The 18,202-nt window shown below is 38.9% G+C and overlaps 1 protein-coding gene across 1 annotated transcript in view; it reads left to right on the top strand.

The window, feature by feature from the left end:
- Positions 1 to 4,704: 4,704 nt before the first annotated feature.
- The window catches only part of LOC104277962 (receptor-type tyrosine-protein phosphatase N2-like), a gene marked incomplete at its 5' end in the record, with an annotated part of 82,443 nt that continues 68,945 nt past the window's right edge, over positions 4,705 to 18,202 (top strand). Inside the window, one exon of the mRNA XM_009874784.1 lies at positions 4,705 to 4,899. Within this exon, the coding sequence (XP_009873086.1) occupies positions 4,705 to 4,899 (195 nt within the window). The remainder of the gene's footprint in view (positions 4,900 to 18,202) is intronic.

Below are 18,202 nucleotides of genomic sequence, written 5' to 3'. Positions count from 1 at the left end.
CATTAGTTGAACTTGATGAAAGATAAATATGTCTCCAAATTATGATTTGCTGCCTTGCCTTTCTGTGATGCCGGTGGCTGCCATGCATCGCGAGACCAAGTGGCAGCAAATGCTGCTGCTGTCACAGACTGGGGATGTTCAGCAGTGGCCTAACACTTCTCGTGGTAGGCAGGTTGCATCTCTAAACCAGACCTGCATAGGTAAATGTGAGGTTCGTTTCCAAACAGACTTGCTCCATCTTTGGTTTAGAGGAGCATTTCTTACTTGTCGCCAAGTTGAGAGACCCATCTAACAAACCACGTCGGTGAGGCTGGCTCTCCATCTCTGTGGACTGGCTGTCCGTTAGGTGCAACAAGTCTCTTAATGTCCTTCTTTAAATGTGGGTAAGCTACATTTGTGCCAGAATGTGGTTCATTTGCAAATGAACTACAGGGATTTGAAAATCCGTTTGTTTGAAGTAACAGTTGCTTCGTGCTTCTCCCTGTCTCTGTGAGGACAATCAAGTATTAGGAACACTTTAAAACCTCATTGGAAGAGGTCCAGGGGTTTTCTGAGAATACTGTTTATGGTTTGTTTAAGGTTATCAATTATGTCTCAAATAAAAAGCTCTCTACAGATGATTATTGTGCTGTACTTTGAACTCATTTAACTGGACATTATTTACAGAATATTTATCTTGGTTATGGCAGTTTTTGTCACCCAGCGATATTACTTTTCCATTATATACTGCGTGTGACCACCACATAAGTTTGATAATAAATGTTGGGAAATAAAAAACAGAATAAGTGCCTCAGTATGATAGCAATTCCCATGCGATGGGAAATAATGTCATAAACTTCAAATTACCTTTTAAATAAATGTTTACGTCCAACCCATCCATTAGATCATAGCCCGAAGGGTCAGAAGGATCATTTCTTCATGTTTCACTGTATGCGTTATGATTGCTTTTTTAGGTGTAAATGATGTTTTTAAATGAAGAGTGGCACTCGAACTATACACAAACAGCAACTAGACATTACTGAGTCGTGGTATGGCAGAAATAGCCTCAGCCACTTGGCTAAATATAGAAATGCAGCACTAAATTGAATTCATTCTTAGAAAATATTTTTAATGGTGTACATGCTGAGACGATACAGAAATACAGCTTGTGTCATTCTCACAGTTTGCAGCTTTGACATTTTAGTCAAGTTTAAATTCTTGTTGTGGTTTGGTAGATGGCTGATTTGCTAAATGCTTGTAAGAGAAGAGATTTTAGAGAGTGGGGAAGAGCATACCTGGGCATGTACGGAAGTGTACAAGTGGCAAATATTGTATTAATGAAGGGTCTTCACTGCCTAAGGCTTTGTGCCCTTGTGAAGTGATGCCACCTTGGTAAGTGCCCAGGGATGGTGTTTCCCTGAGAGCACCCCACATGTTGACACCCCGCCACTCCCAGTGCCTTTCATAGGAAGGAGACATTGCTGACCCAGCGGGGGGTTGAACTGGTGGGGCTAACGGAGAGCTGGCTTTGCAGAAGCAGCCTCTGCAAGTGCCCTGAGACTGCTGACATGCCTGTGGCGACGGGGCAGGTTCCTCAGCCTGGCTGGGCTGAAGTGGAGGAAGGAAGAGCTGTCAAGGGCCATTAGACCAATCTGGAAATAAATTCAAGCAAAGAACTTCTGTTTACAGGCAAGGGAAAACCCATTGTCTTGGAGATTTAAAACAACCAATCAAGAAATTCAGTGGTGTTTTTGCAGCAACTATGATTTGACCTTCCTGTTTATATTAAACATTTCTTATGGAGTGTGCAGTGACGTGGTTGCTTTGTTTAAGGTATTTGACAGTTACAGCAGTTCCGGGAATAATTGTTTTGGTTTTATATATGTCAGGAAAGAAATATATTAATATTTGAGATCAGGTTACTCTTTTTTAAAAAAAAAAAACAACTTATTTGTATTTGTCGTGTTTCTCAACTTTACCTTCTTTCATGAGGACCATGGACATATTAAACCTAGTTTTAAACCAGCATTTCTTGGTAACATATTAAATAACTTATGTCCAAAACATTTTTTTTTTAGTTGGAGATTAGTCTCTTCTAGAACGAGTTGGCTATAATATTGCTTCTTTTGTCATTATCATTTGTGTAAAAATAGTATATTAATTTCTCAGAGTTCACTTGATCCTGAGTCTTTTTTGTGAGCAGAGGTCTCTAATCCTTTCCACAGCAACCACTTGTAAAAGCAGAGGATTATGACTTGAGGCAGGATATGAGCAGCAGGAACAGATCAACTTAAAAACAAAGATCCTGTTTAAGTACAAATGCTATTGTTAGCGTGGAGTTGGGGTGAATCAAGTGGCAGGATGTCTATTAGAATATAATAAATTCGTATCTACGCCACATGGCATGCTAGCCAAAAGACACATCCTTTTAGCAGTTACGTGATAGACTACATATTTTAATACCTTTACTAATAATACTTTTGCCTAGTCCCATAAACCATTCCCTCTGAGAATGGCTGATATCTAAACATTTGAACAGCTTTTTGGTTTTCTTTAGATTTTTTTTTTCTGTCTAAAAAGTTTCCGCACTGTTATACTTTTCCCAAAATCCACTAAAAGCAACGATTTGAAATTCCACTACTGCAAGGTCATTTTGAGGTTAGTAATAGCCATTTCTGACTATTGCTATCTTTTGTTATGACGTGTGTGATCCTTCAGAGAAAAGGAGGAGGAGATATTTTTTCTTTGTCCTTCTATTTTAAAAAAAGAAAGACAATAACATTTTTTTCCTTTATTAAAAAATCTTGGATTTAATAGTGATAGTTTAACTGACCTATCTAACACTTATATATGTGCCTGAATTTTGAAGTTTTAGAAATTTAACCTTTTCCCCAATATTTTTCCTGTCAAGGTCGGTAGGAAGTGACGAAGGCACCAAGTGACAGAAAGCATTCTAGTAAATTGTGGAAAAACCCCCTATTTTTTGATAAAATTTGTAAAATTCTTACATGGCATGCACAAAGTTAATTAATATACAATATGCAATGATGGAATCAGGTAGCAGTTTCACTTCAGTCTGTACAGTTATTCCAGCAACTGATGTCGCATACAGTAATCTGAGTAATCTGTTCTTCCCAAACATCTGTTGACTGTGTTTTTGTGACAACAGAACATATCCTGTTTATAGATGATATGAATTTTGTCTCAGTGTATCTTAATTTGTATATGTATATATAAATAATGTATTACATGCCATAAAATAGTAAAATTCCACATAAACATCTCTAATAGCAAGTCAGACAGCAGCTTTGATAGAAGAAAATGTTTGGAGTGATCTTTAATCATTGCCATGTGGTGGCAAAAGGAGAGTCCATGGTTTCAGTACATTTGTTTGCATGCTTACTGCTGTATGAATTATGATCCTTCAGTGTCTTAAAGTTTGCAAGGTAAAAAAGAGGAAAAAAACCACATCATGGTCTTAAAGTTATATTTCTAACTCCTGTCTGAAAAGAAAATTTTATTGCACTTGATATATGAAGGTTTTCACATCATCATAGTGATGGCACTTGGGCTGCAACTGTATTATCAGTGAATAAGAAAACAGAAGCCATGGCATTTCAATAGTACGAATTCTTCAGCCTGTATTATTTTGTTAGCCTGAGGCAAGAGACTGCTCTTAGTACTCATCTGTGCAGAATGAGTAATCTGAGACAAATGTGTAACCACACTGCGTGTGCAATATGTCCAGATACTATGGGCTAGCCGGTCTCGCTGTGCACCACAGGCAGCCAAGTATCTCTCATGGACAATAGACATATGTTAAAAAATGGTAATTTTATTATACAGCCTGGGATTTTACCACACATAACTGATTCTAAGAGTGTTACAACGGTGACGGTGTAACTGTGGATCTGTTTATCCCATTAGAGTCAGAATTTTATACTGTAAGGAGTTGGTTTTACCAGTAGGATTTTCTGTTACCTAATGAGAATTCTGTGGTTTTGTGTGAATTCTGTGCATGGGAACAACTGAAAATATGTATTCCCAGTGCAGTCTATTTCAGTGTTTTAACACGGCTTGCATTAGCATGTGCGATAGCTCGAATTTTCTTTCTTCGCTGAAGCTACTTAAACAATACAATGACAGATTTCTGCTTTTATTCTTCATTAATGTCATTCTTCATCCTCTCTGCCCCACATCAGGGAGGAAGTGTTGTGAGTTTGCTATTTTAATGAAGAGAAATGAGGCATCTATCAACTAGAATTTATACTGGAGAGCACATCAATTCAGTTGCCTTGAGCTTGCTGAGTTGGCACATCCCAGGCCAAGCACCGCTCTCAATTACTCCCGTGCAACCCCATTAACTTCAGGAGGTTGCGTTGTTCAAAAGTGCCTTTGCAGAACACCGGGTGATATTAGGGGGAAATAAAAGCTATCTGTGAGAGAAGTCAGGCTCCAAAATACTGTTTTCGGTTATCTAGAAGGAGATATGCATGCAGTCTTAATTACATTTTTTGAAAGGTTAGGGTAGCCATCGTGTAGTTATTGCACTGAGTCTTTCTTTGTAGATGTGGCTAACAGAACAGACAGCCTCCCAAAAATCACTGCAGTGAGGGAGCAAACACTTCCAGCCCTGGAAACATATTGTAAGTCATGGTTTTTTAGTAGACTGTGTCCTGTCATTACTCTTAACTGTAGGTTGTTTCTTCCTTTTTCTGTCTCTAGGAGCTATGCCGTCAGCGCATGGCAGTAAAAACATCTGATCGCCCGGAACCCCTGCATGCTTCTCGAATAAATAGCGTTTCTTCGCAATTTAGCGATGGTCCCATTCCCAGCCCCTCGGCACGGAGCAGCACGTCGTCCTGGTGTGAAGAGCCAGTCCAGTCCAATATGGACATCTCCACCGGTCACATGATCTTGGTAAGATGTTTTTGTCTTCACGGCATGAGAAATTTCATCAGAATTTAAGGTACCTGCTCAGCTTTTGGAAAGAGATAATTTTTAAAGACAGGGAAGCTGTCTTTCCACAGGTGAAAAATATTCCTGAGCTGTATTGGTAATCTTAGCTTTGTATAATTAAAGCTAAAGAGATTTGTATTTACATTTCTTTTTCATTTTATCAGGTTTTTTCCTCTCTGGGAAACATTCTTTTGTCATGGACTTATGAATTGTTTGTGTACTTGATTTAAAAAAGACAAGTCCTGTGTTGTCCCTTCGTCCTGTTAATGTATGTTCACTTCAGCTTGGACAGCTGAATAAAACTGCTAAATTTCAACTTGCTGCTTTTGCTCGTGTATCTTCAGTGTGTGGAGATATCTGAGCTGAGAAGGCAACAAAATATTAGTGATATGGAGAAATTTATTTTCCATTATCCTTTGAAAGGACAAGACATCTGGATTTTGAGCCTTGACTGAATTTTGTTGTCCTTGGCTGAATTTCTTCCAAGCTGGGCCTCTTCTGTGTTTGATATGATCCAAATATATTCTATTGATGAAGTCTGCATTGGAAAACTTCCAAACACGACTTGTGACCAGTGTCACTGTAGAAGTTGGACACTTGAAATCTGCATGTCTGTGAGAGTCCGAGCGCAGGGGTTGGGGCTGCCTGCAGCTTGAGTCTGTTTCTCTCTGCTAGTGTCCTGCTGGGAGAGCTGTAGAGTAAACCCTCACTTTTTGTGCCTTATTTTCCGCCTTCTTTAAATAATTGCTGTCTTTCTAGAGTGCATTAAAATTAATTAAGAAGTTAGGTGATGGTGAAGGTGACAAATCAGGTGTTAATTTCCTTGCTGTATTTGATTTCTGCTGTTTACTGATGGTTGATCTAAATCAAGCCCCCATTCCTTTTGGTAGTGTGCTGAGGTTCTGGAAACTTCCCTCTTAGTTTATTTATGCAGCGCTGAGAAGACTTGCCAGTGGGGCCTCTCAGAAGAAGACTTCACCATATGATAGTTTTGGGTCATAATTTTTCAGTTTCATTTTCTCTTTTTCTGGACTTATATTTGGAAGTACCATCTTCACAGATGTTTTTTGAGTTCTTATAAGCCGCCTCACATAATGGAGAAAGGAATGAAGGCAGGCAAAACCCAAAGAGCTAATTTGACCCCAGCCAAGTTACTGACCTCCTTCAGCCTTGATCAGGTCAGCTATAAAGCTGAGTAAAAGCCGGGCAGTGTTGTAAAACAGATGCTTCATCAGAGTATGTCATCCTGAGTAAATTCTTCTTCCCCTGCCTATTGCGCCCCCAAAAGGATCTAATTAAGTATTATGTTAAAATCTGCTATACAAGTGCAATTTGGAAGAATTGCTCCCCTGACAGAAAATCATTTATTATAGTTTTCACTTGTCCCACTTGCCTAACCAGAATTAAAATTCACTTGATTTTCTTTCATAGTTAACAAAAATGCTTGGGGGGAAGACAGTATTGCTCAACCTCAAAATAAGTACCAATTCCCATTGTAAGGTTCTAAGGCAATATATTTGTATGGAAATAAGAGTAGAATTTCCTATGTAAATGGAAATATGCATTTGACACTTACATACAGTTTCAAATACTTTAATTAGAGCAAAATTGTTTTCAGTTATATTATTGGGAAAAATAAAAAGAAATCACAAAATCAAGCTTAAAGGAGAGAAAGTTGCATGTGGGAACCACTTATTCTGACTCTGGGAATTTCTGCAAAATTGCAAGAAAGAATTGTCTTGTTTATTCATAGCAATGAATAAACTTTAAAAAATATTCAGGTTGGTCAGGATCACTGTTAACAGTGTTCAGTTACCATAATTCGGTCAATCTGGTTTAACCCTCGATGAACTCATACATATGTTAGCTATCTAACAGCATGTGTTATATCTTAGATGGTGAGGGTTCAAAGAAGGGTAAAAGAAATGCTCTAGTGTCTTGAAAATACAAGCCACACAGAGAGAATAAAAATAGTTAATTTGTTTAGTCTAAACTGAGCAAACTGAACAAACAAAAATCAGTGATTCAAGGGAGTCTGCCTATATGCTTTGAAATACAGGATGGGAAAAAGTTGTTCTTAATGGACGCAGATGATACGATTAGGAAGAATATACAGGTTAGAATCAAAAGGATGCATTTAGCTTGAATATCAGGGCAAGCCTAATAGCAGGGTCAGGCAGGCAGTGGGGATGTTTACTTAAGGGAAGTAGTTAAACCATAAATTCAAGCTATACTGAAGGCGAAGCTAGGGTAGGTTTACATGGGAAGATCAGCATCACTCAGCTACAGCGCTGAAGCAGATGATTGGACTTGATCAGAAATGCTCGTGTTTTGTGTCACCATGGGTCACGCTGAAACCGGAGAGCTGACCCAATTTATGTTTTGCTCAAAATTAAATGCGCATATCTGGAATACCTTATTTGCCTGAATTTCTCTCCTTGTGGAGATGCGGTGGCTTGTTGGACCTCAGCAATAGAAGAGGCTCGCCAGAGGTGAGCTTTTTCCACCTCTTGCCCTGCAGCTGCAAGTGGAGGAGAGTGCAGGGACCCTTCTCAACTTCTATAGCACTCAGTACAAGAAGCTTTCCAATTCTTCCCGTTTGCGTCTGCCACAATCCTCTTATCTTTTAAATTTTGTAGGTATTTTCCCTGAAAAGTATCTCAGTGCCTGAAGAAGCAACAAGAAATATTAACAGAGGGCCTAGTAAAAATGGCAGATACCATCTGCTTTGCAGGATAAGTGCACTTACAGGTCTGTAAATGTGGGTTTTTTTACCTCGACAGTGTGCAGCAAAGTAGCAGTTATCTGAGCTAGGGATTCTCAGTCTTTATTCTTCATAGGTGCCAGGACCTCCCCAGAGAAAATAAACAATGGATTCCTGTATGAAGTGGCAGTAGGAAATATTTTATTTTGATTTGTAAGGAAAGTTAAGTCTTTGATAGAAGTAGCTTGGAAGAAATGTGTCTGCAACTGCTGAATGACTCTGTGCAATCTTGCTAAGAAGTAGCATTGGTCAGAAACATTTCTCTAAAACTGTTCCATTTGCTGGAAAATGCTAGCAGGTCATGCCCAAAGTGATACCCAAGCCACCTCATTTTTGGATTTATTGAAGCTTCTGGTTGGTCATAGGTACTGTTTTCCTGGAGGACTTGCTACTTGTGGTTAGCCCATAGTTTATAGTACTCGAGATCAGGAGAAACCAGCAATCTTCCAAACCTGTGTGCCTTTAGGGCAGACACCTCACTTAGACTGCAGTGAGTCTTTCCAGGAGAAAAATCCTGCATTTCAGCTGCTTTCCTGTTCAGCAAAGGCAATGTCTCCGTACTGTTGACAGGAGCATGAGTTGTTTTCTACTCTTGGCAGCAGGAAGCAGGGAGGACTCAGGAGGCCCAGAAGGACAGCGATAACAACATTCAGAGCTTTTATTTTTTTTCCTTCCCTTTTCACGTTCTTTTTCCTCACATTTATAGCAGGAGGATGGCCCATATGGCACTTTTTGATTCTGTCTTTCTAAAAGATCCAAGCACTTTGGAAAGTGTAATTACAGGAGCATGTTTTATGCAGTTGTGTTTGTGGCACTGGCTGGCTGGTTTCAACACGAGCAGCAACAAAGAAGTGCCCTAGTTTCGGTCACCATTGGTTTTGCAAGAAAACGATTGCTTTTCAGAAGACCCTAGCAAGGTAAAGAGTAGGAACTTAGATTTCCATCCACTTTATTCACATGTGTACATCTATATTTCAAGTGCCAAGAGAAACTCTAATAAAATACGATGTTTCCCTTTGCAGTCTGGGAAGAAAACCAGGGGGGTTTGAAGGTGTCCAGGAGGTGTTCCGGACTTGGGCTCCTAACTTATACCTGCATTTTAGGCACTTAATGATGTTGTTTACTCGAGTCCTTAAATTCACCTTCTCAGCGGTGAAGGAAGTGGGTGGTTGTGAAGGTCTCCAGAGAATTAGGCAGAGTGGATTTCTCTTGGGAGGCCTCCTGTTGTGCCTGCACCATCCCGTTGACATCTGCAGCTTAGATGAAGGAGTTTCTTTTGTTCGTGCTGAAGCACAAGTTCAGCACATAAGTTAGGTAGATTGGATCCCACATCTGCTTCGTATATTACCACGCTTGTTTGGCTAAAATAATTATAATCTTTTATGAGTTTTTAAATGAAGAACAGCACTGCAAGAAGGGAGCGTATGCTTTTGATGATAACGTTTTGAGGTTGTTATCTGAATACCGTATATGAGAGGGAATTTGCAGAAGCAGAAGTGATTTTACATGTTTGGGGGCTTTTTCCTTCTCAAGACAGACGTGCAGAAATTGGAGCATTATACTTAAATTAGAATTTCAGAAAGTGCGAATTTACAAAAGGTTCTCTTTGGTACTTGTTTAAGCTGGAAGTCTGAGGAGTTTTCTCCCAGAGGGTATGAAACTGCTGGATGTATTGGAAATAATAACAGTCTGAGATAGTCTGCGCGTACTGTACTTCTCAGGAGAAGAAAGTTTCGTAACTGAGCTGAATGAGGCAGTGGGAACAAATGAACTAGAGACTAAAATCTAGGGCCTTGCATCTAGGAAGGCGTAAGTCCACTTGATCCCCTTGTCTTTGGCAATATGCCTGCAAAACCTAAAGGACTCTCACTATAGAGAAGTGAAGGATGTTCTCAGAGAGAACTTTGCATCAAAAGAAAGTTCTGGGACAGGTTGTGTCCGAGAAAGTGACACAACCTGAACTTGGGGACATGGGACAGAGACCTGCTGCTAGGAATCCAGTCAAACTCAAGATGCTGAATTTTGCCTCCAGTTTAGTTTTGATGTTGAATCAGTAACAGGATTGCTGTGAGTCCGAGAGAATAGTTTCCAAGGTCGAACCTCTTTGTTTTTTTCCAACATTGCTATCCTGTAGCCTTTGCATAGTAACTTTTTGATGCTTTCTAAGCAATTGTCCACCACTCTCATTTTTAAAGATACACTCTGTTTGAAATAAACTCTATGGATTAGTTTACACAGATTTTCTTTTATTTGAATGTGGAAGAGTGGGAGATTGTGTGATAGGAGACACTTTCCAAAAAGAAGAAATATTTGTTAAATTCTGCACCACGTTTTGCTGAAATCCCTTGACTTTCTTCTTAAAGCTGCAATAAAAGCATGAGCAAAAGGCACCTAAACACACTTTTCTAAATAAATAGATAAACTCCAGCATGTGAGCACTATGCTAGATCCAGGTGTACTTTCCACCTTGAGCTTAATCCATGTACACACAAAACATTTCCTGAGTGAAGGAGTGGGATGCACGGTATGTGAGCACAGTGCACTGCCTGTGGGCACACACTGCAGAAGTGATTAATACTAGCAGGGAGAAAGGTGAGGACTGCAGTTACGGAAAACAAGGTCTTTGTCACAATTATAGTGTGTTTGATTTTGTTAGTGCATTTTCCTTTTTTTTCCCCCACTATTTCCTTCTACCACCATTAATTTCTCTTTTGCTCTTTATGAATTTTAAGAATAAAAATATTCTGATTTAAGGAAAAAAAAAGCTTAAAACTGAGAAAACAAAGAAGAAAATCCTCTCTCACGTGGGAAGGAAAACAAGTTTAACTAAAAGCATAAAATCCTTACACATGGGCTAAGTGGATCTAAATCACTGCGCCAGTATAAATAGTTGTAAGAGTCTCATGAAATGTAAGTCCCAAGAAGGCTTTGGTCCTAAAGGCCATTTCATCACAAAAGAGTCAGGCAAGAGGAGTCACAAGGGAAAAGGCTGTTGTGTATTGCATTACTCAGTGACAAGATAGCCAATATCCCAAAAAGACATAAATACTGTAGATGGGAAAAATCTTTCCCCCTCTCTCCCTGAGTTGTGTTTTTAGGGACAAGCGGAGCTGGTTGCCTCCTGAAAGATTTTCTGTTGATTAAATGGCATTTATTCCTTCATTTTAGGTTTTTCTTTTCTTCTCTAAATGTTTACATTATTTTGAAACATTTGCCTCTGTTTGTTTAAAGCTGGGACTTGAGACATAGGAACAAAGAAAAGCTGCAAAGAAAAGTGTAAAGAATCTCATGTATAAAACCAGCTCTACTAATAGAGCCATGAATCTAACAAATGAATATATGTCCTACATAGTTTTCATCAGTAAAACTCAGAAAAAATATTCATGAACAGGTTACCCTTTGATTCTTCCATTTTTATTTGTTTCATGTTCAGTTGCCTCCTTTTTCTGTATTAATCTTGTTGAATGGGCCCCAGGAAATAACAACAATTACAGAGTCAGTATTAAATCAAGAAAAACATTCCTCTTGAACATGGTATGAAATTAATTTCAGAATCTTTTTTTTGTTTGTTTTTCCTAGTTTCTTCCCTGTTGGTTGTTTTCCCCAAATGTATTCATGATTAGAAATAACTCACCAAATTTCTGTGACTGCATCTCGGTCTGTTGTTTGACTGTGAGGTATTTATTTCAGCTTTGTTTAAGCTGTTTTGGTTGAACACTGTTAGCCACCTTCTATCATTCCCCAAGGCTTTTAGGAGAAAGATGAAGAAAACATTTCTATTAATATTCTAGAGTACTAATTTAAAAAACATTATAATGGGAGAAATATATGACACAAAACTAGCTTATGTAACTGTGTGCACAAAGTATAAAGAAAGGATCACTGCCATGGCTGAAGCAAAACTTGGTGACTGTCTGAACTTTTTTTCCATTTCTAGGAACATCCAGGTAATGTCAGGGCAAGATAAGTACCAGCTGTAGCAAGTAGCAAGAGATGATAGGAGGTCATTTAGTGGAAAAGATCCGGTTTTCGACACTTCAGGTTTAAGAACAGGGATGTTACTAAGTCCTCAGCTGCTTCTGGGGGTCTCATTAGTGCAGAAACCACAGATAAACACTTGTCCAGGAGCCCACTGGTCTTGTCTTTTGTCTTTTGCATCCTCAGTAATGAAGTGCTTTTTGCTGTGTTTGTCCTATTGTGCGTGCTCACATCATGCGTTAAGTGGTTGGTAACTCATTGTAGCAGATGTAACAGTTAATCATATTTTGGAACTAGCAGGTGGAAATGCCTCTTTAGGAGAAGGATACTAGAAAGAGGATGATTCAGGAAGACTTCTCAGGCAAGAGGAACAAGATAATAATGCATGTTATAGAGAATTTCTGAGACGGTGGCAGAGTTCAGATGTGAGAAGGAGGTGAGTTTTGACTCACTGTGAGATAAAGAAATGTCTCATGTGGGTTGCAAGACATGGGACACTGCTAAGATCAAATGATGTGGGGTAAATGGGACTACAGCTTTAGACAACAGTTCAGGATGTAACTGGGACTCGCTTCATGGTACTTACAAAGAAGGGACATCATACTGGCACTGTGGTTTTGTGCTGTTATACCAGTTGCAGTTCAAAATACCCAGGAGAGCTCCAGTGGTATTTTGGAGATCTCCTGTTCATATGAGCTAAGCCAGCAGAAGTTACTGGATATGATCTTGTTAAGATGCTATTGGTAACAAAGACAGCTTAATCCGTCCATTAATTTGACAAAGTCTGTTTATGGTCATCTTCAGGGCAAGGTAAATTACACTCTTCTTTCTGCAACTCTTTCTGGGTTTAGGCTTTAACTTGGCAGTGTTTTGTAAGTAAGTTATCAGAATTTGGGTGATACTTGGAAAATCTAATGTGTAGGGGACAGACAAAATGCTCCTGTGACAATCAAATTTTGCATATGCACCCACAACACAGCTGTGGAAATATTTTCAAATAAGGAGATAAGCATTAAAATAATCTGTAAAGTTTGCTTGTGGATGACATAGCATGTGCTGTTCCATGAAGGAGGACTATGTTACTTTTTGGTCAAAACTAGATAAGGTTAAGGTCTAGTACGCTCAAATATTACATCACTCTCCCAGTAGATCTTTCTGAAATGCGTCATTTTACTATGAATTTGTCTTCTTTACATAACTCTTCTTTCGTTTCAGACTAGAGTAATATCTTTTATTTTTTTTCTAGTTTGTAGCTCTCTTTCAGTGTGGTCATGTCTGCCTCATCACCTTGTCCTAAACTCATTTGCCATTGCTGCTTCACGTTGCCCAGCTGGCCAAGAAAACCCTATTCATAGTAGGGGAGAATTATGAGTTGCCTCTTGTTTCTGGCTGCTTGCTGTATTGAATAAGAATAGGGTTGAATAAGAGAGGGTTGACAAAATGCTCACAAGCATCACCTCCTCCAGCATGACCTGTTGTTGCTCTAGGAGTTATTCTCTGCCCTTTTTCTTTTTGAAATGTCTGTGAGGGCTTGTGTCCAGGTCCTAAAATTTTTCTGTCCTCAGCCTGATTAGTCATAACTCCATTAATGTCTACTGAAGATGGTTGCTTTCTGGGTTTAATGTGTCTTCCACAAATATTTCTCTGACTATGTATCACAACTGCATTATTTTTAATACGACTTATGTGAAGGTTTGCCTCCCCTGACCAGGCTGTTGGTACTTTCTAAAATATTCCCATGAATATCCAATAGCCCTACTGTACACAGCAGCTAAGCTCTAGTAGCTGTCAGAGAGAAGGGAATTGAAGCCCATTTCTATACTTCTTTTTTTAAATATGTGCCCATGCAACACATTTATTTAAAGAAAATAAAAAATGACAATGTCTCCTTATTGGATACGTTATATTGATGCTCTGAGATATTGAAAAGAATCTGGTAATTATGAAGCTGTTTAAGCATTTTTGTTTTAAAATTATAAAAGTACTAAACTGGAGAAAACAAATACAGTCAGTTATTTAGTAATGACTAGTTCTTATATTATTTTCATATTTAAGTGGACTTTATGTGTTGCAAATAAAAATACTAAGGGACTAGCGATGCACACCATGATTTGTGTTCTTGCTGTCATCCAAATTCACAGAAAGAAGGAAATATATTAAAGAAATTTGATAAGACCAGGTGGTCTGAGTGAATAATTTCCCTTTCATTAACATATTCCCCTTATTAACTCTATAATTAATTGTACATAGCTAAGGAAAGCTATGGAAATTGCATTTTGAGATGTATCAAAGCTGACTTTATGCTTCAGACTTCCATGCAATTTACTATTAATGAAGCAAGAGATGGAGGCCCCAAATCTATAATTATTACTTACTATTTGAATGACAAGCAAAGAATTTTATCAGCACAGTTTCAAATGAAAGGGGATTAACAGCTAATGTTGAAATTGTTAATCTTTCTTATTAAAATAATTTTGACGAGAGTGTTTAGCCTGAAAGAGGTTTCTGGAACGTCATTTACCATTAAAACAGCTATTTTCTGAAGCTCCGTATGAATTTGTCTAAGTTTGACAGCAGGGTGCAAATATTTTTGAAATGAATGAATATTTTATGGGAGCTAAGGCTGTTCATGTGTGAGCTGATGCCGAGCTGCTTCTGTGTGCACATTCCTGGCATGTGTAGCAGGATGCTAGTTCAATATCCATCTTACCAAAGTGAAGATGTCTGCTGAGCTATCAACAGAAAAAAGCTACAGCAGAAATATCTGAGAGCTGAAACTGCACCCGAGGCTGTATCTGCACACGACCAGTTAGCAGGTGGGAGCCCAGTCAGAATCGGTCCCTAGATGTTGGTGATATTTTAATGACAGAGAAAAAGCCTGTAATTATGTTTGGTAACTATTTCTTCACATTTAGCTAGGCCTTCTTAACACTTTCAAATGGTAGCATATTTTTGGGTTTTATATGTTTTTATTAAGGTCAAGTGCTCTGAGATAAGTGTTCAGGGGTGGGTGCTTTATACCCACATGTATGCTTGTGCACAAGTACCATGTACAGCAACGGTATCCTCATATAAGCATAGACAAATATTTGTGAGCAGAAATAGAATACACATGTCTTTTAAGTGTTAATGAAAAACTATTTGGCATTTTAGATTTTAAAACTTTTCCTTGCAATATCTCTTACAGGAGTGGACAAATGAAGTTGACAAGGCTGTTTTTACTCCTCAGCATGAGGAAGTTGCAAATATATAGTGACATAAATGGTGAAAAGCAAAGCAGTGATAATTTACAAAATTTAATTTGCAGAGGTCTCAGCCACATAAGTACTGGAGGAGATGTATATTAAAGAGCACTATTAATTTGCCTGTGTCCCATTATAGAAAAAAGCTAATGTAAGAGATGTCACATGTCTTTGCCAGTGACAAATCTTACCAGCAGGACAGAGATAAATTTAATGCTTCTATTAAAATGTTATTTGCTTGAGTAGATGGACTTTGTGTAAAGATACCATCAACGCAATAAACCCCTGTATACCTGCTCTGCCATGAGATTACTCCAAACTTCACCTCGGTGTAGACCATGTTGGAACTTCATTGGGTTCCCACAGAAAATCACAGGTTACAGAACTAACCTTTTATCTTCAGTCCTTTGCAACAGTCTTGCAGCCAGAGTGGTGGGATGGCACAAGAGGCAGAGGCTCACCTCATTCATCAGATGGAACCAAAGGTTTTTAGCTTAAACCTGGCAGTTGTCAAATAGCATGTAGTAACAATTCCTGAATAAGCTGTTTCATTATAAAGTCATATTTTGTGTGTATTATGATGTGCTAGGTCAAAGACATCAAAGGTTCTTCTTAATCTGTAAGAATCATAACAAACCATGTAGACCACAGCAAGAAGAGACAGTCACCATGCCAGTGTGCTAGGCTGATGTAGCTAAGAGGTGAGATTTGTCAAGGGTGAAGCTCTTCTAAATGCAGCAGTATTTCTGGTGCAGTTATTTATCTACTGCTTTAGTAGGAGGGCACCCAGGAGAATTGGTTTGATTAACCAGAGCAACCACACAGAAGCAACAATATGAAATCCCCAGGGCAGTGCTGGCTCACAGTGGGAGGGATGTCCTGCTACTGCTTAGGTGGACATATGTAATGCCTGCTTGAGAAAGGTGCTTCCATCTTTCCTCATTGCCTTGGTTCACCTAGTGGTGTCTCTGTTTGGCAATATACTAATGATGCCTAATACGTTATTTCTTCTGGAAGTCCAGAAATTACTTTTGTATCATTTAAAGTCCTGCTGGAATCAGGAAAACTCTGCAGTATCTAAGGGCATGCACAATCCTTTGACTCACCATATGGGCATCGTCACAACTGGATTTTGAGAAACTTTGTCCTTCAAGTAGGATTCTGGGGCCTGTTATCAGAAATTTTGATTAAAGTCACTGGAAGCCTTTCAACTCACTTCAGTAACCAAAAATAATAATAAGCTGACTCTTACACAGCACTTTTGATCAGTAGGTTCAAAGCTCTTTTTAAAGGTCAATATCATTATCCTGTCTTTTTAGCCCGGGAAGCTCAGGCACAGACAAGGAACTGTGTTGACCAGGACTAACCTTAAGGTCAGAAGCAGAGCCAGGAGTAAGCCTCCATTCTCTGGTGTCCTATTGCTCTGCTTTCCCAACTAATCATATTGGCTTTAATAAAAAAAGGATTCTATCAAAGGGTAATATTTTTTCCCTTTTTTGTCCTTCATTAGTGTTTTTAAAGGCATGAAAGTATGACATGAATGCATAAAGGAGTTCTTCACCTGGGTTTGTCAGATTTGATTCTGTGAGGTTAGTTTTGACTTCTTTATCTAAGAGCAAACTCTTTTGTATTTGGAGAGCTGGTTGAAAGATATTAAATACACATTGGAAAAGCTTGTGATGACCAAGCTGAGGATGTGCAGTCTATAGTTAGTTTCCTCTGTGATGGAAAAGAATGCCATCTACTCATTTTTTGAGTCTCTTCTGAACCTGCTGATTGTTTTCTTCAAGAATATATTCCCAATCTGCCAGATCCTTAGCCATTGCACACATGCACTGAACTTTAGGTTCCTTATTTTGCCTTTTCCTTCTGTTTAGCAGTAAGCTGTACTTGTACTGTCTACTTGAAACTACTACTGTTACTCTCACAATGTTTCCTCCTTGGTCCAGTATGTGAAGGGAAGTGTTCCAAAGAAAAGAAACAGCACACAAACAAATGTTAAGAGTTATGAGTTATGACCAGAATTTGCTTCTTCCCATAACATTTTCTTCTTTTTCTGTATTCTGGGTTTTGTTTTTCTGTTTTTCTTTCTTTGCAGTACACTGTCTTCTCTCATCATTTCACTTCTTTGTTGACCTATACAATCCGTTCTTGGCTTCTTTTTCTGTCCTCTTTCACACTGTCTTTCCCTTCTTCTTATTTTGCCCTCTGTCACTTCAAATATTCTCATCTCTGAATTAGACCAGTGTTCCTCAAGCTTCTTTAAAGTGTTATCCCTTGCTGGCTTCCATGGAAACCCAAGAGTCCCAGGAGTAGGTAGAATGTCTTCAGCGTATGCACTTCTAAAGCTTTTCTACCACCACTTCACAATCCCGTTTTAATGCTTTCATGAGAAAAATATTTGAGAATTTCAGAATCACTCAGCTAGGCTGATCTCAGCTGAAAATCTCATGGAGCATAGATAAAAGGTTACCTAAGAAATGGGACACTTCCTGTAGATTTGGCAGTTGAGTAGATGCCAGCTGCATCTTTCTTAGGGTCAGTGTTGCTGTCTCCTGCTGCATGTTGGTTCGGCTGTCGCTGCCAGCATGGCATGGAAAGGATAAGGCAGAAGTCAGGCATGTCTTCTCCCAATTTGTCTCCAATAAGTCCTGAAAGTAATTCTGTGGAAAAATATTTTCTTCACCACTTACTGTCCTCACTGGCAGTTACTTTAATTGGGTTATTTCTCTGCATCCTAGGTCTGGGATATGGTTCCAAAATGGTCTGGAGTGCTAGGAGTTGGTTGAGGATATTTATGCAACTTGAGTTCCCTGTCTCTGGCTGTTATAGGAGTTTTCTAAAGAAATCCAGTCTCTGCTTTCTTGTTTCTTCTCACAGTTGACTGTACGTTCACGTACACTTTTGCTTATTCTGTGGCTGGGCTGTGGGTGTAGTGTAAATTGAAATCCAAGCAATCTTGCATCTTGTATGTGTTCACTTTTCACACAAACCTGTGTTTGTGTGCAGATTCTCACTACCAGTTTTGGCATCCTTCCCCCTCCAAAACAAAAAACAACACTGAAAAGCTGAGAGTTTTTCCTTTATAAGTCATGATCTATTCATGAAGAAGGAACTTTTCACTTTTATTCACATATTTAAAAAGAGAGGTAGGAGTGTTACTGCTTAGCCCTTTGCCCTAGCAGGGATGTTACATCTGTAGAAAAAATATTTTCCTTTCTCCCCTCAAGATGGCCACTGTCTAGCAGAGGCATAATTTACCAGACTATCTATAAATCAC

The sequence above is a fragment of the Apaloderma vittatum genome, unplaced genomic scaffold (assembly GCF_000703405.1).
Source record: "Apaloderma vittatum isolate BGI_N311 unplaced genomic scaffold, ASM70340v1 scaffold14098, whole genome shotgun sequence".
Lineage (NCBI taxonomy): Eukaryota > Metazoa > Chordata > Aves > Trogoniformes > Trogonidae > Apaloderma > Apaloderma vittatum.
The sequence above is the reverse complement of the archived record's forward strand: the minus strand, read 5'-3'. Positions and strand labels throughout refer to the sequence as shown.